We start from the raw sequence: 24,464 nt of genomic DNA on the forward strand, positions 1-24,464 counted from the left end.
TACACCCCATATTTCCAAGCACTGGGGATGAAGGAGATCTGGCAGCAGTATGGCACTGGTGAGACTCACTTGCACTGCATCAAGCAGTCTCATCTTGGAGCACCACTAGCCAAGACAGTGATCAAGGCACATATGCCTTGGAGACAGGAGATGACTGCATGGGCCAGGTGAGGATTAAACATGTAGTTATGGCTTCTGACCGAGTACAATGTCTAACAAACTTTGGAGAGGCAAAGACCTTGACAGAACAAGACACAGTATTGGTAGCAGAGAAGTACAACTGCTGAGACCAACAAGGCACCTTTCTAGCGCATTTCTTGCCACCTGCTTGAACAGCCAAGGAACCTGAGGAAAGACTAGAACCAATGGAACATGGAACAGGGCATGACATAAAGGCTTGTCCTGTTGTCCGGGACAAGTGCCCATACTATGGAGTGGAGGGAGCAAGGGGGGTCATTAGCCGTCCTTTTGTTATTATTTCAATGTATGAAATTTTTATCCGGACAAGTGACTTTTGTCTCCGGACAAGTGAATGGGAAATATACTTGTCCAAAGGACAACTGCCTCAAAAAGTCAATGTCAAGCTCTGATGGATGGAAGGAGCACTTTGACTTTAGTACACTCCTGCCATTTCTGAAGCAAGACACTCGACACTGATGGAGTTCTGTGCATCATATTTTGCCATGGAACAATGCCAAATCAATCCTGTAAAAACACCTCATACTAACTTGCATGCACACAATCCCAATATGGTGCACTTTGAGGGAAATTGTTATTTAATTGTGTGTGTGATTTTGTTGTGTAATTTTATTTGTCACTTTTATTCATAAATAGTCTTATTTGCTCATTTAAACACCCATTTTAAACCCCAATTTAAAGTTAAATGTGGATGCTTACTTGTTGTATTTCTCACTAGTATGTCTTTTGTTATAAACAAAACAAACTTACTATAAAATAGTAACAAACTTTCACAAAATACTATAAAAGTGCAAGTAATGAACAAAATCGTTTTTGAAAAATGGCATTGACATTGATATTTCAAAGACAAGATGATCCTTAATGGTCAAAACAATGTCATAAATGAATTATACATGTCAGCATTAGTTGATTTAGACCTACTGCACCTGTTTTTACTCCTAACAATGGCCAAGTTATGGCCCACGGTCTTCGGAATAGCAAAATGACCTTGACCATGACCTTTTGAGGTCCAAATCGCCCAAAATGGTCAAAACAATATCAGAAATGAATTCCCCACACCACAATTAGTCCAAATAGAGGTATTACATGTGCATATACACCCAGAAACAGAAAAGTTGGATTTTCATCATAGCCGATGGCAGCCATATTTGATTTGGCCATTGCGCCATTCCTGGCACTATGGCGGACGAGCACCTCTGTGATTTTTAATGTCTAGGGACCCACTGACTCAGTTCAGGTGAGAAACTCCCCTAACACCAAATTGCGAACAGGACTTTAAGCCAGATACTGGATTAAGGGGAAACCACACTAACTCTATATCGTTCACCGTTGTTTTTAAACTTGTGGTGTGTGAACACTGCCACACATTGAACTAGAAAGATTGTTTAAACTATATAACTAACTATATCGTCACTGTCGGACAGAAACCTCGTATCTCCAAGTTTCAAATTTGTATGTTTTTTGTAAAGTAAAGCCCTGCTTCATCATACAAGGCCGTCGCACACAACTAGTGAAAACAGCAGATCTACGGTGCGAGGCGTTGTGTGCTTGTAGATCGGCTGTTTTCACTAGTTTTTTAGTTCTTTTTTTAAATGATAAATACAAAACGAACACTTTTGGACATAGGCCTACAAGGTTTCCACCCGACAACGACGATATACTTCCTTCTGAGTTCTTCCTTCTTCTACCACTGCCTCTTGGCAAGTTTGAAACAGGGTTCAGTTTGTGATGATAAGATACAAAGTTGATATACAAATGATCTGATATCCCCAAATTGTGAATGGGTTGACATACATTGATCGCCAACTTTCAAATGATATATATAACTTGTTGTTTGACCATGAATCTGTCACTCTGAAACCTTGAGCAGAATAGAGTTTAAATGTCTGGTTTGTATGATCTGTCATTTTCCTTTGCCTCTGCTTTTAAGGGACATGCCAACGCAGGCTCGAGCTCTCGTAAAAAGGATGAAGAATGACTCTGTAAGGACATGTACAGTATATCTCTCTACTCCTTTGCATTTAAAAACAACCCAATAGCTTCCCCTGTGATTGATATAGTTTGTGTCACTTCTGTGCCATAATGAAAATGTACAGTAATTGTAGAAAAATCCTCCAATATTTATCAGTGAATGATGTTCATCATTTCATGGCAGCAATTAGGACATGGCCCAAGTTACGCCTGTTCAAAGTTTTCTGTATATTGCTATCCATTGCCTCCATTGTGTAACTCTGACGTGTATTTTGTAAATCCCTTTATCTCACTGGTTGAAGGTATCATTCATCCAGGATCATCATAGCTCATCATTTGCCAGACAAGGCAGTATTCTTCTTATAAAACCATAATTCATTTTGGCAGCGTGATGTCTAACAATCTTGTGAAATACACCACTGTAGGGCTATAATGATTACACTATGATAACAATATATTCACATGCAATAACTTTTCGTTCAGCGCATCAATTTTGAATCCGACTGGAAGTTGATCACACTTTTTATTGGTGGCAACGACATCTGTGATCACTGCTACAATTCAGTAAGTAGCAATTATGTTTAATATTAAATTCATATAGTTGTCATTAATTGTTATTTTCAAAATAACAATAGAGGGTATTAGTGTGACATCATCATACCTGGAAGTTATACGGGAACGCCTACTGAGTGGCAAAAACAATACTTTCTGGCCTTGACAGCCCAATCATCCAAACAGAAAAGTCCTATCTGATTGCATTAAACAACGTTAAAACGACGTTAAACTAATTTTGCCACTCACTTGCCACTCGATTTGACATTCACTTTATGCACGCGCTGACGCGCATACCCTCTATAGCAGAGTTTGATTTGCTGGGGGCCCATCAGACATATTGTTATGGCTGATGAGAATATGTTTTATCCCTGCTTATTGTCAGACTGAATGTAATGCATTTCCATATATAAGTATATATATTCTGTTTTAGTAAATGTTTGATATTTTATTTATTTGATAAAGAAAATGTGTTTTACAAATCGAATCCTGACACAACGTTCATCAACCTTCTTCTTGCCCACAGCAATCTTATTCTCCACAAACTAGTATGCAGCACATCCGTGATGCCTTGGATATTCTTCATAAGGAAGTAAGTAAACTAGTATGCAGCACATCCGTGATGCCTTGGATATTCTTCATAAGGAAGTAAGTAAACTAGTATGCAGCACATCCGTGATGCCCTGGATATTCTTCATAAGGAAGTAAGTAAACTAGTATGCAGCACATCCGTGATGCCTTGGATATTCTTCATAAGGAAGTAAGAACAAACAAACAAGGCTCTAACTCGTTCTCCTGCTATACCATCAACATGTGGAACGCCCTTCCACAAGCCTTAAAGGAGAGCAAATCCCTAGCCTCCTTCAAAATTGGAAACTGATATTATCCTAGATAAAGTACTATGTTCTATCCGTCTGTCTTTCAATGTTATATGAGATACTTAAAGTGTGGTTCCTGTGGAAATCTCCTTTTAGTTGACCTTGTACCAGTGATTTGTACTGTCATGAAACTGTACTTTTTTCTATTGCAAACTTCTAATAAATTCTTCAATCAATCAATCAAACAAACAAACAGAAACAAATGCTACAGTAGGCCATATCAGGAATGCTGTAATTCCTTTAGTCCAGATGTTCTAAACATGTAAATGTTCCATGCAGGTTCCCAGGACCTTGGTCAACCTTGTGGAGGTTCTTCATATCATCCCGCTCAGAGAAATGCACATTGGCCCATCTGTGGGTTGTCCCACCTGGCTGGTCAAGTAAGTCTCAGCACTAAAGCAAAAGATGCTTTCAAATGCATTAGCTCTCTCTTTAAGAGTATTTTATGGCAGGGGTCTTCAACGTTTTCAGGCCAAGGACCCCTTAGTTGAGAGAGAGATGAAACAGGGACCCCCACAACCTGGTCATATATTCCATATAGTTTCATCATTTTGGACCCCCTGCAGTAAATCTGAGGACCCCCTAGAGGTCCCGGACCCCCTGTTGAAGACCCTTGTTTCATGGTTTGGTGAAAAAGAGTTGGCTGACCACTTAAACCCTATTACTTAGAGCACCAGACCACTTATACCCTGTTACTTAGAGCACCAGACCACTTAAACCCTATTATTACTTAGAGCACCAGACCCCATTTAGAAACGACAATAAGTGTTGGTCTTCCTCTCTTCTGTCCTGTTCTTTATTATTTTGTCTGCCAGTGCAGACATATCAATAAGAGACAATCATAAAATACCTTATACTGTATCTCTCCTGATATCTCCCCCCTGCCAGGATTCTCTGTCCCTGCGTTATCTCACCAAAGCCTGGCTCTACTGCTCTTGAGAAGGTGACCGAGCTGACCAAAGAGTATCAGGTAGGAGACACCGGAAGGAAGGCCATAATGTTATAATCTCTCACTCATCGTCCTCTTTTTGTCCATCTCCAAGCGTCACTTTCAGCTCTGGTCTCGTTCTTTCAGCGTGTGGTGAATGATCTGGTGGAGACTGGTCGCTATGACACCAGGACAGACTTCACTGTGGTCGTCCAGCCTTTCTTCAGAGAAGTCATCGTTCCCAAGCTGCCGGTGAGAGGCGTTGATTCAGTTCAGTTCAGTTCAGTTCAGTTCAGTTCAGTTCTGTTCAATTCAATTCAATTCAATTCAATTGTTCATTTCATTTCAGTTCAGTTAAAGAAGCTTTATCAAAACATTATTTTACATTTTCAACGCATCACAGTACAAGTACTGTACAGCTCAACTTGCACTAAATCTAACAAGCCAGCACATTAACCACTTAAAGCGCATTTCAAACATTTTCAAAAAATAGACAATCTACATGTTCATAACTCTATTAATTCTTTGAAAATATTTGAACTTGTTAACACACAGGAGCACTCACTTGAGCACAGATTTGACTGTGCACCTTGTTTTTGTCCCCCACTGAGGTCAATACTGTAAATGTAGTCAGTAGAAAGGAAGACTCACTCGTCACATTGTGTTAAACACAGGACGGCCGTCCCGACCGCTCCTACTTCTCACCCGACTGCTTCCATCTCAGCCAGAAGGCCCAGACGCTGATGGCTCGCTCCCTCTGGAACAACATGGTGGGAATCTGCTACAGTGTTACTACACACCAAGCAACCGCTTTGCTCACAAATGGCTTTGAAGACTTTATTAGAAGTTTGCGTAGGAAAAAGTACAGTTTCATGACGGTACAGTTCACTGGTACAAGGTCTACTAAAAGGAGATCCTAGAAAAGACTAAGCTTATTTCCACAGGAAACCATTGAGGTATCTCATATAACATTGAATGACAGACGGATAGAACACAGAACTATGCTGTAGATATAGTAAAGTATCTCATATAACATTGAATGACAGACGGATAGAACACAGAACTATGCTGTAGATATTGCTATCTAGTGGTGTTTCTTTCTCTCTTATTTTTGTCAAGCACATTGCGCTACCCAGTGATGGGCAGTAGCTAGCTACAAGTAGCTTAGCTACATAGCTTAACTACATTTCTAAGTAGCGTAACGGAAACTAGCTACATTTCTCTGGGGATAGCTTGTAGTGTAGTTGAGCTATATTTAATCAAGAGTAACTAGTAATGTAGCTCACTATATTTTCCAAGTAGCTTGCCCATCACTGGCGCTACCATGGACAGAAACGTTCCCCGCTGAGCAGCCCAAGTAGATGTACAAGTTCATCTGATATTTTAACATTTAAAATGAAGTGTCTGTTCCAATGGATCCAATATGGTTATTATTTAGTCACAAGATCTTGTTACGTAACTTTTCATTGGTTGTTATCAACCATAAACGCTTTCAATCTGGCGTACCAATTTTGGCCACAGAAAATAGCAGATGTATACAAGCTCACAACATGTGATGCACGTGTCTTTTTATGTTATGAAAAACAGACGGAGGTTCTGCTTGCCCGTCAATGACCATAATGTTATCATTTATGTTACCTTACGGGCAGTAGTAGTACATTATTATGATTAAACAAAGCACGATGCAAAGGGTTGTAAATGAATTGACACAAAGATGTACTATTATGAAATGCTACAATGTGATGTGATATTGAAAGTTATGCTCTTTTTCCCCATAGTTGGAGCCTCTTGGCCATAAGGTTTTCAAACAAGACTTTAATGACACAATCTCATTGAAATGTCCATCCAAGGTATGCACACATTTTTGTTGTGATTAATGTTATTAACAATTCTCAACTTTACTGCTATTTGAATGATGGTGTTGTTTGTGCTTCGGGTAGAATACACATTAGCAAATGTACTTTTCGTTTGCTTGCTTGTTTTGTTTTAAGTTAGTCACCCACATGGTCCTCAAATCTCCTGATGTGATGTGTATAAAACTCTTCTCTCTGATTCTAGTCGGCTCCGTACGTGCGGACCTTCCACAACAGCAATTACACCTACGCTGACCCTTCCCCACCACCTGGACCAATCCCAGTAAGCGTACCACTGCATCATGCTTCATTTGTGCTCCGTTATACGATGGTGTCATGATCCAACAAGAGCACATCTACAAGCTCGTGACTGGCTATTTTGTGTGTGTTTTCATATATCAGGCTTAAAGGGTTCATCATGATATAAAATAAATTACACCCCCAAAAAATTAACATTCAACATTCAGTGGTTTTTCTGTAATCTGTAGTCTTTGGAATAATTAGGCTCAGAAAAGTGTGTTCATTTGCCTCTGGACGTACGCATCTTCATCCATTGGAGGAGGTGGTTGTAGGTGAGGGTGAACGCAACAACTGAACTGGTAAATGGTGCATTGGAACGATAGAGGGTATGCGCGTGACATCACTGTTGCTGGAAGTTATGTGGGAACACGCCTACTGAGTGGAAAAAAACTCATTTCTGCCATTGACAGCCCATACACCCAAACAGAAAAGTCCTATCTGATTGTATTAAACAAAGTTAACTCACCAGCATGGACCCTGCAAATAATGCAGGAGGCAGCAGGATGTTGTGTTGTTGAAAACGAGTGCTTCCAAACTCTGACACTTGGAAATATAATAAAAACCTGCACAGAATGTCTTGACAGAAAGTAGCTCATAACATCCCTATGGTGGATTTTTATGAAACCAAAACTTTGCAGATAGAAAGAGGATAATTCAAGCTTCAACAACACAACATCCTGCTGCCTCCTGCATTATTTGCAAATTAGAAACAGGTGATATGCAGGGCCGTTGAGTGATTTGCAACTAGCACCTCCAAACTCCATGCAATGCTCCATGCTGCTCAATGTTTTACCACTCAGTCTAGATTAGGGGGGCGGGTCCCAGTGGACGTGCATACCCTCTATCCACGAGTTTCCAACACCCCATAGTGCATTGCGCAGACGTCTGTACCGAGCTTCCGGCGCCGATTTACAAGCTCACAACGGGTTGCATCTGCGACGCGACGTGAGTTTGTATGTCTGCTGTTAAACCCGGAAGTTTGGTCCCGATGGTCTCCAGTAAACTCCCGCGGAAACTTGTCGATACAAACACAGTGGAAAGTAACATCCTCCCCTACATGATGATGCGTACGTCCAGAGGAAAATTAACTTACTTTTCTGAGCCGAATTATTCAAAAAGCTACAAATTACAGAAAAAACACTGAATGTTGAAAGTAAAATTTTTTGGGGGTGTAATTGAGGTCAGGAAACATGAAAAAAGCCACAAAAAATGTTTTTATTTTTATTTATTTTTTATGTAGAAGAAGAGAAGACACACTGAACCATGTCATTGAGGGCTTTATTGAAACTGGACATTGCATATAAACAAAACTATTGGTTACTATGTCAGGACAATATCACTCCACACGTCGCCAGTCACAGTGTCTGATGAGACTTTCTTTTGTTGTGCCAGAACTGGGGAAGTGACTTCTCCTGTGTGGACGTCGCTCCATCTGCCACTGTGCCTACCTCAGGTGACAAACAAACATAATGAGAATATTTAGTCAAAACAAGACATGATCAGTGGAGGTGGTGATGAGTCCATGTATACTCATTGTGTTCTTCCTGCCTTTAGTTCACAAGCTCCGACCAGCAGACATCAAGGTGGTGGCAGCACTGGGAGACTCCTCCACTGTAAGTCTATCATCTAATCTGCTGATTAGAGCCTGATCCATGACACCGATGACTGATTGACAGATATTTTGTAAAAGCAGAAAGAAAGAAAAGAAAATGGCTAAATATAGAAATCTATTTTGGAAAACATATAACCTATAAGCAAAGTAATATATCTCTGCTGTCGGGCCGAAACCGTAACTCTAAAATGTTAATTTTCAGGAAAATGAGCTCGAGTGGAGTTAGGAGGTTTTTGACCGAAAGGGGCTTTTTTACTACTTTTCATTGGTTCAATATTATTTTAACCAACACACAGACGTAAAGGGTGTTCAATAGCACATACTGTATTTATGAAAAAAAGAGAGGGCCAATCGTGTGGAGTTAGGAGGTTTTGTCCCAAGCACTTTTTACTACTTTCCATTGGTTCAATATTGGTTTAAGTTTAACCAACACTCAGATGTAAAGGATGTTCAATAGCCCCGATTTATGCCAAAAAAAAAATCAAAAACTAAAAAAATGGAGTTAAGAGCTTTTGGCCAGACAGTGATGAAAAAATCAACACAAATATCTCTTTCATAGATAAAAAATATAGCCAATCTTCAAGCAAAAAATACGCACAATGCGAATATGCGATGAGTTGGCTGACACGGTGTCAGTTAGCTCACTAGCAGTTCTGGGTGCCTCAGGCAGTGCCCTGCAACATACAGCAGTCCTCTTCTGTATCTGTACATGGAACAAGACTTTTTTGTTCTTGCAGGTTGGTACTGGTGCCAAAGCGACGAACCTGCTACAAGCCAATACGAAGTATAAGGGAGTATCGTTCAGGTACAATAATTGGCCAACAGAGTCTACATCATAGCTCCTGAAATGCATACACAAAGCCAACATAATGCACCTTTTCATGGTTGGGTGCTTTACAAAATGACTAACATTTGGTTGCCTTTATTTCCGCAGCATTGGCGGTGATCAGACTTTGGAAAATGTTACAACCCTGCCAAGTGAGTTTGTACCACGACCTTTGCTAATATATAACTTTTTATTGAACATATGCCGCTATTTTAGTGTTTAGTTTAATTAGTTTAGTTAGTTTGGTCAAGAAAAAATAACCGAATTTTTGACCAAAAAGGTATAGGCTGAAGAAGCTATAGTTTATTTTGCCTACCGTTTTAAAAAATAAGAAAATCAAATAAAAAATGAAACAAAAGAAAATGTGTTTGCTAGGCACAGTCCTTTTCTTCTGTTTTTTAATGATGATCGATTATCTTGTTTTTATGTAATTTCTTTCATTTGTTTAATGAGCAAATTGTGTAAACGTAAACAATATCCAATCTACAAGCTCACACACAACGCATCACAATGCGTCTCATTGTGAGCTTTTAGATCGCCAATTTCCTGTGAATAGATTTTGGTGTTGGAGAGGACCAATTACACCCCTGGAGGATCCAAGTCAACAAAGTATAGTTTAAAGCCTTGACAACATGACAGCATAGGGCAGTGGTTCTCAACCTGTGGGTCGGGTCCCCAAATTATTTCCCCAGATGATTAACTTAAAGGAGCTATAGTCAACTTTTTCTTGAAAAACGGATGCTAAAATAAAAATAATGTTTCGAAAATATTTTATAAAAAAATAAGCTTCATATATGTGTTTCAATTAAAAAATGACCACAAAAAGCGTAAAATAATGATAAAATAATCATTTTGGCCCTTTGTTTACATTTACAGGGCCCGTACTTTGTTTACATCCTAGTCTGTAGACTAGGATGTACACCTACAATGAAAATGTTGACTATAGCTCTGTGTAACATTGTTTTCTCACTCAACAGTAAACACACCAACATAAAGTTTACATTTATAGAGGGTATCTGCACATTTCTAAAGTGACAATTTAAGGACTTTTTAATACCGCCAAATTGTCAAATATTAGAGACAGAAATTGTGAAAATAGCAGAGTGTTGCGAGGCGTTGTGAGCATGTAGATCTGCTATTTTCACAATAGAACGTTATGTTATGCAAAATGTAATGGCTCAACTCTTAGTGCTCGTCAGGGTGGGGGGTCGCCAGTTAAAATATGATTATTTCGGGGGTCGCGGCCTAAAAAAGGTTGAGAACCACTGGTATAGGGGACAGTATTAAACAATCACTTAGCATAGGCAGAGATTTGACTGTCACAAAGATGTTTATTCTCACTGGGTCCTAAAGCTGATGTTCTGTCTGTCTCCCAGACATCCTGAGGAAGTTCAACCCGTCTCTCCTAGGCTTCTCCAGGGGCCTTCTGAAGGACTTCAACATGGCTGTGCCTGGAGCCAAGACATCGTATGTGCACGTCCTTCTCTCTGTCTGCACATCTCTTCGTTGGTTGTCTACTTCAGTGGTTCTCAACTTTTTCAGGCCGCGACCCCCCAAAATAATCATATTTTAACTGGAGACCCCCCCCCCACCCTGACGAGCACTAAGAGTTGAGGCATTACATTTTGGTATAACACGGTTCTATTGTGGAAATAGCAGATCTACATGCTCACAACGCCTCGCGACGCGAGGCGTTGTGAGCATGTAGATCTGCTATTTTCACAATTTCTGTCTCTAACATTTGACAATTTGTCATTTTAGTTATTAAAATGTCCAAATTGTCACCTTAGAAATGTGCATACCGGTATACCCTCTATACACTTAAACTTTATGTTGGTTTGTTTACTGTTGAGTGAGAAAACAATGTTGCACATCAAGCTAATCATCTGGGGACCCCCCAAAATAATGGGGGGACCGCCCTATGGGTCCTGACTCACAGGTTGAGAACCACTGGTTTACTTCAGCCATACAAGTCTGCTCCATAGCTGCAGCTATCCACTACTTTCTTAGCGATTATTCTATCGACTACTTTATTTTTATGAATCGAATATCTTGAAGTGTGTTCGAAAATCGATTATCAATCAATTTCATTAGTATGATTAATACAGTATGTAGCAACATATTTGTTTTTGTAATTTTTGAATAATATTTGAAGTTTTTTCCAGAAAACTTTAACCTGACTGCGCCAGATAATGGCAGCAGTGCGTATGCCTGGCTGCATACCGCTCTGCTTACCATGATCTGGGATCTCTCGGGCAGACCCGATGTAAGGGGCGGGCCATTTTTTCAAATTCTTTAGCAGGTGATTGGATGGGGCCGTCTCTCTATCACAGTCTGGGAGTGCCAACTCCAACCACTCATATTGGCCTGTCTGCATCCACGTGGTCTGCAATCAGACTCTATTGGCTCAGAGCCGCTCAGAGCCCGCCCGTAGCTGCTGCTGATTCGTCCGGCCCTGGACTTTACGAGCGTTATCAACTCCCCCTGAGAGATCTCAGATGGTAAAGTAGGGCGGTAGCCTACGCACTACTGCCACCATCTGGCGCAAGTCAGGTTAAGAAAACTTAGGTCAGGCCTTACACGGTGTTTTAGAATCGGCCTCAGGCCTAATAACGTAATGCCTGCTGGTCTTCTTTCACCAGTGACATCCCAGCACAGGTCACAGCTCTCATCAAGGCCATGAAAGCACACAAGGTGAGATTGTGAACGATGCGAGTCTCATTCATGAATATCCTATGAATTTTGCCACTCAATATCTGCCCTCTTTCCCCCATGCTCACACGTCACACAGAAAGTGGATTTTGAAAAGGACTGGAAGCTTGTGACAGTGTTTGTGGGAGCAAACGATCTGTGCAGTTATTGCATGGACCAGGTAAGTGTTTTGTGGAACTTCATGGCCATACATTAAAACTGTACATTCCTGTCTGATATTCTGTAGTTCTGAAATACATGTTGTACTTCTACTTACACAGAACAACCTGTCGCCAAAGAACTTTAGCCAGAATCTGCAGGTCAGTCTGGACATGCTGTACAAAGAGGTGAGTGCTGTTTAATCTGCAGGTCAGTCTGGACATGCTGTACAAAGAGGTGAGTGCTGTTTAATCATTTAAACCCCTATTTTACTTGAGTCCCCCAAGACCTGCTCCTTTTTACCCCCAATTTCTTCTACACCAATTCTCTTTTGCAAAAATGGCTGATCTACAAGCTCACAATAGGTTGCGTTGTAACACCAGTGTGAGCTTATAGATCTGCAATTTTAACTGAACGTTCGCCCTAGGTTTCATCACTGGGGTTGAATGTAATTGATTGATTGATTCTTGCATTGGTAAAACCTGGACACGGTATTGTTATCAATCATGTTCGTTGCTTCCGTGCTCAGTGACTGTTACGTTAAGTTACGCCCCAGGCTAGGGGTCCCTAGGTGTAACGTAACAAAAATGGACTCCCTCCTTCCCAGTCCCCAAACAGCCAGGCCACACAGGTTTGAAATCCTCAAACTTAAGGATTTATTATAGATAAAAGTCACATGTTACCTCAGGGTGGGATCATAAAATCCTAGATACAAAACCTTTCCTAATAACAAGGGGTCACCCACCCTTACTACATACAGAACTCTAACAAAACACAATGCTAAAAGACAACAGGCTGGCATTTGGAGGCTGGTTAGGAGAAAGACATCAGACTGCTGGTGGCAGCCATCTTTATAGATCACCACCTGGTTCAGGAGCCAATCACCATGCAGCATCCACCTGGTAGTCAACCACTCACATTCAGTTACACTCAGTCACCATTCACCCCATCTGGTTGTCAATCGGCCACTCACACTATCAGCACCACTCAGTCACCCATGCACCAATGTGGGGAAATACAGGTAAACACAGAAAATACATATATGACCCTTTAGGGCCATAACAGTGACAGAGAAACTGGAAATAGTCATTCCCCACATACAGTAAACAAATGCCAACAAAGGGGATTCAAGTACTCCCGCTATTTGAAGTGAAATGCCCTTATTCATTCATGTTATATTGCCCTTAATTTTAGTTTACCAGTGTAACAAAAATCAATACATCATCATTATCGGTGTATCAGACGACGAGGCCAAAGGTGGAATGGTATAAAACAAGAGGGGTATATTAATTAATGGCATATCCCCAGGGACGTGCTGGGCCCCTGATTCAGCCCGGGAAAAAGAATTGGAGAGGCCCTCATTGCGCGCTATAGAGAGAGATATAGCTGCTGCTACTCAAAGATTTGCCATTTCAGATCATGACAAGTAACAAGCCATTGGGCCAATTACATTGGTTATATTTCGTTGTTGTCGGGTGGAAACCTTGTATGTCCAAAACCGTTTGTTTTGTATTTATCATTTAAAAAAATGATTTAAACTAGTGAAAACAGCAGATCTACAAGCACACAACGCCTCGCGGTGCGAGGCGTTGTGTGCTCGTAGATCGGCTGTTTTCACTACTTTTGTGCAAACAGTTTAATTTTTACTTTTGTGCAAACAGTTTAATGTTTTCCTAATGGCCGGCCTGGACCGGCCGGGAATGAACCGGCCGTTCGGGAGTTGTCCCGCTTTTCCCAATGGCCAGCACGTCCCTGCATGTCCCCCATGTGGCTCTCATGGCCAGTCTGACATATCTATGACGTTTGATTCCATATTAGGGCTCGATCCGACCGCTATTCACTTTTTATTCATGATTGATTCACTTGCTAATTAAGGTAGAAGACACAGACAGTCACAGCTGAAATCTCGCAATGTATCGATGATGTCATCATATATGTGTTTGTCATGAAGGAAGGCATACACAAGACATGACACCTGAGCTCCCATATACATTTACATATCTTTCTCTGTGCGTGTACTTTTAGGTCCCGAGGGTTTTGGTCAACTTGGTTGAGCTTTTGCAGATGGATCCAATCAGAACCATTAAGAGAAACACCCTGGGCTGTGGCTTGATTCCAAGGTTTGTTCAATGTCCTCACATTGTCTGTCTGTCTGTCTGTCTGTCTGTCTGTCTGTCTGTCTGCCTGTCTGTCATAAATGTGTCAATTACAGAGGTGCCAAAGCATGACTTAGCCTATTGATACTGTTCATGAACCTTCGTTTCAGTGGTGTCAGACTTTGGTTTGCGACCATTAAACCACTTGAGCCCTGTTACGTTGCTGCATGATGAATAGTTGAAAATAGACAAGTTCACAACACGCTGTGATATGTTGTGAGCGATGTTTGCTATTTTTTAAACTGTAAAATGTTCACCTCCAATGACATGCTCAAAATATCTACGCCAGGTAAGTGGTGTGTTAGTAGAGAGGATATGTCAATATCCGAAAGACACTAGGAGGTGCTCTTATTGGGCCCCTCATTGATTACGGAGTCCTTGTCTGGTATCTCGACGCCCCAGCTGCCTTAAAGTTAAAGCTCCAAACAGCCCAGAACAAACTAATTAGGGTTGTGCTTGGTCTACCACCTCAGACCCACCTTACCGTTCATCACCACGAAAGCGTGGGATGGCTCAAAGTAGCTGACAGAGTACAGCATCTTGCAATGGTGTACAAGATTCACTACACCTCCAAGATACCCATGTACCTGACAAACGACTTCTTAAAGGTCAAGGATGTTCACGATCACAACACCAGAGGCAGCTCCACTAATCATCATCAACGTAGATTTAACACTAAACAAGGCTCTAACTCGTTCTCCTGCTACCACAAGCCTTAAAGGAGAGCAAATCCCTAGCCTCCTTCAAAATTGGTATGAAAAGTCACCTTCAGACAGCTGCTACCCGTGACTTGTAAATAGACTAAGCCCCCATGCTCCCCCCCTTTTCTTTTTTCTTTTTTATTTCTGCCTTTGTATTTGATATTATGCTTTTGAAACTGATATTATCCTAGATAAAGTACTATGTTCTATCCGTCTGTCTTTCAATGTTATATGAGATACTTAAAGTGTGGTTCCTGTGGAAATAAGCCTCGGCTTTCTAGGATCTCCTTTTAGTTGACCTTGTACCAGTGATTTGTACTGTCATGAAACTGTACTTTTTTCTATTGCAAACTTCTAATAAATTCTTCAATCAATCAATCAATCAATCAATCAATCAATGTCTCTGCCTTCCAGGACCACCTGTGGCTGTGTCATTAATCCAGAGGACAGCTCCCCAGAGTTTGAAGAGATCAAACAAATCAATCTAGAATACCAGGTAGGCTACGAGCACACAGTGGTGGATGTAGATCCTGTATATTCAGTTGCAAGTAAAAGTCCCATATTCAAAATGTACTTGAATAAAGTATTGGTATCAAAATGTACTCACTTTTGAAAATGGCACATCTACAAGCTCACAATGCTCACAGGCTTGTCACATCTACTGTGGTGTTAAGGATGGTCCATATTCTTACGTAATCTGACTTGTTCCTGTTTGTATGTATAGGCTGAAACTGAATATCTTGTCTCTGGAGATCACTTTGACGGGCGAGAAGACTTCACTGTTGTCCTTCAACCCTACTTACGCAATGCCTTCGTCCCTTACACTGAGGTGAGTCCCACTCCCTTACTATGAGTTAAATATAAGACTATGCTCACGATAACAATACAAATACAAGATAATAAAGGTGATAATAATGGATATAATAAATAAGAATACATAAATAAGAATAAAGGTAAAATCGAAAGTTGACAATAAGTAGACTATAGATTAAAAAAAAACACTTTAGCAACAATGGGGAATATGTGCAGAATATAGGGGGGTATTTAGTAGGCCTATTTGGATTGACAGAATGTAAACAAGGTATTGTACATTTGAACCAGTGTCATTGTGAGCAAAATCTTTAATAGTAAGGGGATTTTATAAGATATTTGACCAATCTGCGAAGTAAATCGTTACCAAGAAATTTCTTCACCCTTGTGTTTCTTAAAGGTGTGTAATAATATATACTAAAAGGTTGAAATTCAACTCCCGGGGGAAACCTCATAAAAAAACTGATTTGTGTTTGTGTCCCATTAATTTACTATAGGCCTACAGGAAAAAATACAAAAAATAAATATGCTTTAAGTAGCATGTGAGGGGTCAAACTAGGGGTTTTTCATGATGCTGAATCCATTGCAAGCATTTTTTTTGCATGAAAAAGATTGCGTAGGCTACAAAATAGCCCCTACAAAATGGTGAAAAGTGATGATTCATCACTAAACCATTGTTTTGTGGGGCCGTTTTTAGCCCAAGGAATGTTTTTCATGTAAAACAAATGCTTGCAATGGATTCAGCATTATGAAAAACCCCTAGTTTGACCCCTCACATGCTACTTAAAGCATATTTATTTTTTGTATTTTTTCCTGTATAGTAAATTAATGGGACACAAACACAAATCAGTTTTTTTTATGAGGTTTCCCCCGGGAGTTGAATTTCAACCTTTTAGTACATATTATTACACACCTTTAGAAACACATTGGTGAAGAAATTTCTTGGTAACGATTTACTTTGCAGATTGGTCAAATAGCTTATAAAATCCCCTTACTATATCTATAAAAAACACTTTAGCAGCAATGGGGAATATGTGCAGAACATGGGGGGGGATATTTAGTATTTGGAAATACAGAATGTACAGTAAGGTAAGTACATTTGATTGAAGTATCATTGTGAGCTAAATCTTTAAGGGAGGGATTTAGAGACCGAATGCAGTTTTGTTTTATTTTTGAAGTCATCTCATGTGTTACCAGGAGGGAACGGCCGACGTGGGTTTCTTCTCCGTGGACTGTTTCCATCCCAGTGAGAGAGCACACGCAGAGATGGCCCTGGCCCTGTGGAATAACATGGTAATGGCAGGGACATCTTTGGCATTGAATAGAGCAGGGGTGGGCAACTTTGATGATGGCGAGGGCCACTATATTTCCACCTTCACTCCAGAGGGCCACATTGAATATTGCTACTTCCTACTTTGTCATTATAGTATTTCATACAAAAGAAGCAAAAATAGCCGATCTACAAGCTCAAAACGCATCTCAGCGCGATGCGTTTTGAGCTTGTTGATCGGCTATTTTTGCTTCTTTTGAATTAGAATACTGAATTATGTTTTTGTTATTTTTTAATTGGAATCCAGAAATGTAACATTTTGATTTAATTTCAAACACAATTAGTTATATATTACTAATGTTAACTTTATGAACCTAAATACAAATACATTGGACATGAAAAAATACATTTGAATACTAGCCTACTATACTAGTCATTAAGCTACTAATATAGACTGACAGAATTAAAGCAGGTAGTGTTTGGAATTGTAACAGCTGAAATCATGCAATAATATATCAGTATTCCAGTATTAACCAGTGGGCCGCATTAAGTGAAGGTGGGGGCCGCATGTGGCCCCCGGGCCGCCCATGTATGGAATAGAGCATCGCAGCGGAAGTGGTTTACTGGGGTCACTTAAAAATCGCCCATTCATTTTCCCCATAGACTTTTACAAAAATATTTATAACAATTATGTTAATTTAAGCCTAGAACCAAGCCATCCAGGATGGCAGTGAATCATGACCATACAACCTTTGATCCTACGTGAAAACATATTTTAATATTACATTATTTGATATACTACATTTAATAAATACCCTTTGTTTAGCGATTTTCAAAACGTTCTTTTCATAGAAACAAAGGTCTCATTGATTGATTGAAGAATTTATTAGAAGTTTGCAATAGAAAAAAGTACAGTTTCATGACAGTACAAATCACTGGTACAAGGTCAACTAAAAGGAGGTCCTAGAAAGCCGAGGCTTCCCACTAAGCACGCCGTCTAAAAGTGGTCTAATAGTGGTATAGATTTGAACGTTTTTTTGTCGTCTAAACTTAGACTAGACGACTAATAGACGTCTAATAGTCGTCTAAATATAGACGGTCTGCATTTAGACGACTATTAGACGTCTATTAGTCGTCTAGTTTAAGTTTAGACAACAAAAAAACGTTCAAATCTATACCACTATTAGACCACTTTTAGACGGTGTGCTTAGTGGGTTATTTCCACTGGAACCACACTTTAAGTATCTCATATCATGGTCATGATTCACTGCCATCCTGGATGACTTTGTTCAAGGCTTAACATAATTGTTATAAATACTTTTGTAAAAGTCTATGGGGAAAATGAATGGGCGATTTTGAAGTTAAACCACTTCCACTGCGATGCTCTCTATAGCATGTTTAGATGCTCTCTATAGCATGTTTAGATGCTCTCTATAGCATGTTTAGATGCTCTCTATAGCATGTTTGGAGCATGTTTGGAGATGGAGGTTTTTCTAGCCTCTGTTTTCCGTATAATGGTATTATTTCCATATAATGGTATTATTTCCGTATAATGGTATTATTTCCATATAATGGTATTATTTCCGTATAATGGTATTATTTCTCATCTCAACAGTTGGAGCCAGTAGGCAGGAAGCAGGCATTCAACAACTTCACTTATGATCGCTCCAAGATTCGTTGTCCGTCTGAGGTATGTTCATTCCATAGAACAGGGGTCTTCAACAGGGTCCGGGTCATCAGAGTTACTATCACACAAATCTTTGTGTGATAGGATAATTCGGTAGCACTTTACAATAATGACCTGTTATAAATCATTTATAAACATTTATAAGCAGTTTGCAGATGAGTAATAAACATGAACAAACTATGAACAAATGTTTACCTAAACATTTATAACTGTTTTAAACATCATTTACATGTTATTAGTAAGGTATTAGTAAGTAGTAAACTGATCATGAATAAACCATGTATATACATTTGTAAATGATTAATAAATAATTTGTAACTAAAATTATGCATCATCTATATGCTATTTTTAGATAAGTAACTCATCATTTACAAGCTATCTATATACCTTGTAAAACATTCCTAATATATATATAAATCATTAGTAGATGTTATCAAGAGCCCTAATGTAAAGTGAAGACTAGGTCGCAAGTTACTATGAAAACCTCCACCGGCTGTCTGTCGGTCCTTGCTTTATCTCCCTCTCAGCTAAGGGGTCCATGGCATGAAGACGTTATAGGCCAGCACCGAGATCCTGAGTGTCGGTTTATGGATCCTCTAGAGTAGAGATGGACCGATTGCAAAATTCTTGGCCGATACCGATCCACTGGTTTTTTGAGTACCAATAAGCTAGAAGAACACTAATGCCAAATCAATCACAATAGTACAATATCCCAAATCACAGACAATGTCCAGTCTAATATGACCGCCTGGACTAGGAGGAAAGCAGGTGACGCATGCTTTTTTCCCCCTTGTTTTTGGAGACGACATTGTGTGGTGCAAAGATTGCTGATAAAACATGTTTGGAGTTTTAATCTCGCCCGAACTTCGCGTCACATCATGTCACGTCAATACTGTGGATCTGAATCCTGATCAGAGATATTCAGTCTACCGATCTGGGAAATATAAATTCAATTGTTTCTACAGCGGAGAAAGCCAAACCTATGCTTATACTGCTTTGAAAACAAATCCTGATACTATCCTAATACGAAGGACTGCCCTCACTGTCAATGTTCTGCAATGCTGTTATTATTAGTGTGGTTGCTATAGGCAATAGGCTACACTATTGTTCTAGGTCTGAGAACCTTTATGCCAGCTAAAGTGAACCTGTTTTTTTATATTAACCTAAGTTATCTAAGGCCATAATTCTTGGACAATATAATAACCAATCACACAGGATTGGTCATGCTTGACATCACAATTCGTCACTGTCTGGCCAAAACGTCTTAAATCCATTTTTGTGTTTTTAGATTTTTTTGTCATAAATCAGGGCTATTGAACACCCTTTACAGCTGAGTGCTGGTTAAAATAATATTGAACCAATAGAAAGTAGTAAAAAGTGCTTGAGACAAAACCTCCTAACTCCACACTTTCTGCCAAACCAGCTAACTCCACCCGATTGGCCCTCTCTTTTTTTTCATAAATATGTGCTATTGAACACCCTTTACGTCTGTGTGTTGGTTAAAATAATATTGAACCAATGAAAAGTAGTAAAAAGCCCTTCGGTCAAAACCTCCTAACTCCACTTGAGCTCATTTTCCCAAAAATGAACATTTTGGAGTTAGGAGGTTTGGGCCCGACAGCAGAGATATAATATAAATGGTCGGAGTCAGTGCAACCACACACACCACAATTTCCCTGAATTGCACCTTTCTGGTTTTGCCATTGTTTCCACACAGTGTTAGCACATTAATCTACTTTAGATGTCACAGAGATCTGGCCCAATCTGTGTCCACCAAAGTACCTTGACACGCTGCTGCTGCTGCTGCTGCCGTTTCCAACATAGCATAGCCTACCACCGGCGCCTAACTCTGTCCCCACTAGGGGGAGCACAAATTTTAGATTTTTTTTTTTTTTTTTTTTTTTTAAATCGGTTATCTGCGGTTATAAAGTCGTCCTTTATTAAGTCATTTTCGGGTGTCTTTGGGGCTTCAGGGGAGGACCTGGATATGTTGCTTGGTGCGCACCTTTTTTTTAATAGGCTCTGACATGACCAAATAAATAGAACACTAGGTCTATGCAAGCCTTTCAGAGCTGCACATTAAATAGTTATCCTATTCAACAGTGCCATTTTTAAAAGCAATGATGAATAGACGGAGAACTATGGCAGATTGTATCAAGATATGCTGCACAGTGCACACCTCGTAGTTGCTCATGCAAGACAATATAAATAATAGCCTAGTAAAGAGAAAAGACGCCGGCGATGGCCGATCTTGTCTTTTGCACCTGATAACTGCACAGCAAGCGTTTTATTGGAGCTGCAAGCTCTGCTCCCACAACGTGAAAGCCTTGTGATGCCACAGAGAGAGAGCAGGGAGAGGAGAGCGATAAATTCTAAGAGGGAAAAGAGGAGTAGACCAAGGAGGAGGAGGAGGAGGAGGAGGAGGAGAGAAGGGAGAGCAGAGGTAGAGTGAAAGAAGTCGGAGAGGAAGGTAGAAGGAGGCGGAGGTGGAGTGAGAAGTGGAATAAGAGGAGATATCGCAGTGTTTCTCAAACATTGTGACACAACACACCAGCATGAGAGAGACAGACAGAGAGACAGATGAGATGCTCTACTCACATAATACTGTATGCTGCTACGGAGATTCCGAGAGGTTAACTTGCCGTATTTCCAAAGTGTGTTCTTGTTTAAGTCACTGCATGGTTTAAATATCCTATTGTAAATATGAACTGTGGCTATAATATATTGTTTAATCCACGTGGGTCCGTGTTTACTTAGTTACACTAGAGTTTCGAGTGTCATGGCAGCTGGGTTAAGACGGACTTCCTCTAAAATCGGATTTCAAAATAAGAGAAATAAGAGACACTTGCAATGATTAGTCAACACACTACTTTTATTTTTAGGTCTACTTAAAGGACGTACGTGTTAACGTGCAGTAAGTGACGCCAGAGCTAGGGTCTGACGCTAAATAAATAATTAAATAAGTACGCAAAAGCACTTCACGTTGTTTGATCGGCACGCAATATTCCTGCGGGGGGGGGGGGGGGGGGGGGGGGGCTGCAGATCTGGGGGAGCCGTTGCTCCCCTTGGCTCCATTGAACAGGCGCCAGTGTAGCCTACATATGCTGTGCATTAGTTCAAAACATACACTGTGCGCAGAAAAAAACACACAGCCCCTGTGACAATAATGAGCTCAGGATTCAAATGTCAGGTGTTGCAATTGTGACATCTAGTGGCTGAATGTTGTCTGTTACATATTTAACAACCCATTTAGGCCTAGAATTATTGAATGCTTTAACTATTGAAAAATAATAAATAAAACTCACAGCTGCGAGCTTGTAGATCTGCTATTTTTTTTAAAGTCGTTGAAAATGTGGGCAAATCTTGGAATATATGTATTTTTAAAGGAGGACGTTTGTAACTCAAATTTTGCTTCTGGGTGGTGCCTGGAACGAAATAGTTTGAGATGGGGGTCCGTGGCCAAATACATATAATTTTAGGGGTCCTTCACATGAAAAAGTTTGAGAACCACTGACATAGAAACATACGTTTTTCAAAAAACCTTAGAAGGATTCAAAAGACATTTACATATAATTGGGTCAAAATCGGGTAAAAATTCAAATGCCGTGCCACGCTGTGAGCTTGTAAATCTGCAATTTTTCAATAGTTAAAGCATTAAATAATAATAAACAATAATTTGTACCCGGTCTAAATGGCTCTGTCTCTTTATTAGGCTCATCCCTTCATCTTCACCAAGGTGAACAGCATGCCAAGTCCGCCTGTGACCCCTACCACTGCTGCACCAGATACCACCACCACTAGCCATCCAGACCCAGTGCCAACCAGCCCTGTCACCCAGTGCAGTGAGCCTTTAGTGTGGGTGCCGGTGGTTCTGTCTATCGCTAGCATACTTGTTGGCATGGCCACTGCCTGGCTATTCTTCTCCTGCCGACAGAAGAAAAATGAAGAAAAAGCACTAGAAATGAAAGCAAGTACCTTTTAAATGCAAAGATGCACACACCACACGGATGTGCGTGCAAGACACGCTCTTGACATAATGACAAAATACTAGGCATTGTTTACCAAGCAAGCATTGTGTACAGTCGATTTTATGATGTAAACTATTTTAGCATTTTTTGTAAATATACTGCACAGATAATTTGTGAAAGGTTATATGGTCACGACCGCATTTAGTATGAAAACGTCCACCTCATGTCCGTCCGTCAGTCCGTGAGTTACGCTATGAGTCACGCTAACCAAGTTACACACCCACTGAGCAATAGTCGTCTATTAGACGTTGGTCTAAAATTGTTCTAATAGAGGTATAGATTTGAAAGTTTTTTAGACGTCTAACCTTAGACTAGACGTTGATTCAACGTTATTTCAACGGCTACGCGGCGGTCTATTTATATACATCTATTAGACGTCTAAAATATAGACTGTCTATATATAGACACAGTCTATTTATATACATCTATTAGACGTCTAAAATACAGACTGTCTATATATAGACGTGGTCTATTTATATACATCTATTAGACGTCTAAAATACAGACTGTCTATATATAGACACAGTCTATTTATATACATCTATTAGACGTCTAAAATACAGACTGTCTATATATAGACACAGTCTATTTATATACATCTATTAGACGTCTAAAATATAGACTGTCTATATATAGACGTGGTCTATTTATATACGTCTATTAGACGTCTAAAATACAGACTGTCTATATATAGACACAGTCTATTTATATACATCTATTAGACGTCTAAAATACAGACTGTCTATATATAGACGCGGTCTATTTATATACATCTATTAGACGTCTAAAATATAGACTGTCTATATATAGACACCTATTAGACGTCTAATCAACGTCTAGTCTAAGCTTAGACGTCTAAAATACTTTCAAATCTAGACGTATATTAGACGTATTTTAGACAAGCCTTTAGACGTCTAATAGACCTAAAAATGTTTAGGGGGAGGGGCACTCACTCACATGGGTCGCGGCGCGTCGCTGATGCGAGAACGTTTTTCCCCCTGGAGCTGAGCTGAGGTCACGCCCAACGCAGAAGTGCTTCTCTCGCTGTTCTGGCAAAGTATAGCTATTGACAAAACCATGACAGGAGGCGCGCCGTCTCAGACGACCTTGATCCACGTGAGACACCGCCGAGCGAGCGTCAGCGAGCGAGTCGCCTTGTTGAGCGTTGCAAACTCAGCTCAGCTCCGTTACCGAGTTATGTGCCGTTATGGACAGAATAGTAAATATTGACCAGGGGACTGCTTCTGCAAACGACTGTGGTTCTAAGGGACTTCTCCCAATCACAGCGCGTCCTTGCACAAGCTCCTCCCCCTATCTCCTAAGCTCCTCCCCCTATCTCCTAAGCTCCGGGGGGGAATAGCAGTCAGCTGTGTCTCTCCTGTCGCCACTCACATGGCTCTGTGAGTGGTGCTCATTGGCTGAGGCTCTCACATGAAATGCTACTGTTTGTGTGTGCGTCTCTGTGTGTCTGTCTCTGTGTGTCTGTCTCTGTGTGTCTGTCTCTGTGTGTCTGTCTCTGTGTGTCTGTCTCTGTGTGTGCGTCTCTGTGTGTCTGTCTCTGTGTGTCTGTCTCTGTGTGTCTGTCTCTGTGTGTCTGTCTCTGTGTGTCTGTCTCTGTGTGTCTGTCTCTGTGTGTGCGTCTCTGTGTGTGCGTCTCTGTGTGTGCGTCTCTGTGTGTCTGTCTCTGTGTGTGCGTCTCTGTGTGTGCGTCTCTGTGTGTGCGTCTCTGTGTGTCTGTCTCTGTGTGTCTGTCTCTGTGTGTCTGTCTCTGTGCGGTGCCAGAAGCTCTGTTGTTTCAGCGCGAGCTGGCGGTTGCTTCCAACCTTAGGGCGTCTTACTTGTAA

The 24,464-nt window shown here is 40.4% G+C and overlaps 1 protein-coding gene across 1 annotated transcript in view; it reads left to right on the forward strand.

Moving 5' to 3' along the window:
* LOC308301198 (phospholipase B1, membrane-associated-like) overlaps positions 1–24,464 on the forward strand; it is a gene marked incomplete at both ends in the record, with an annotated part of 51,852 nt that extends 27,388 nt beyond the window's left edge. The window contains 22 exons of the mRNA XM_080745095.1: positions 2,129–2,180; positions 2,653–2,733; positions 3,248–3,313; positions 3,879–3,979; positions 4,488–4,569; positions 4,675–4,779; positions 5,202–5,297; positions 6,306–6,377; positions 6,586–6,663; positions 8,073–8,133; positions 8,235–8,293; positions 9,030–9,097; positions 9,227–9,270; positions 10,495–10,585; positions 11,761–11,812; positions 11,910–11,990; positions 12,091–12,156; positions 15,550–15,654; positions 16,833–16,928; positions 18,521–18,595; positions 22,305–22,434; positions 24,403–24,464. Coding sequence (XP_080601221.1) covers positions 2,129–2,180; positions 2,653–2,733; positions 3,248–3,313; positions 3,879–3,979; positions 4,488–4,569; positions 4,675–4,779; positions 5,202–5,297; positions 6,306–6,377; positions 6,586–6,663; positions 8,073–8,133; positions 8,235–8,293; positions 9,030–9,097; positions 9,227–9,270; positions 10,495–10,585; positions 11,761–11,812; positions 11,910–11,990; positions 12,091–12,156; positions 15,550–15,654; positions 16,833–16,928; positions 18,521–18,595; positions 22,305–22,434; positions 24,403–24,464 — 1,723 coding nt within the window. The remainder of the gene's footprint in view (positions 1–2,128; positions 2,181–2,652; positions 2,734–3,247; positions 3,314–3,878; positions 3,980–4,487; positions 4,570–4,674; positions 4,780–5,201; positions 5,298–6,305; positions 6,378–6,585; positions 6,664–8,072; positions 8,134–8,234; positions 8,294–9,029; positions 9,098–9,226; positions 9,271–10,494; positions 10,586–11,760; positions 11,813–11,909; positions 11,991–12,090; positions 12,157–15,549; positions 15,655–16,832; positions 16,929–18,520; positions 18,596–22,304; positions 22,435–24,402) is intronic.

This window comes from Nannobrachium achirus, assembly GCF_963921795.1.
Source record: "Nannobrachium achirus genome assembly, chromosome: 16".
Classification (NCBI taxonomy): Eukaryota; Metazoa; Chordata; class Actinopteri; order Myctophiformes; family Myctophidae; genus Nannobrachium; species Nannobrachium achirus.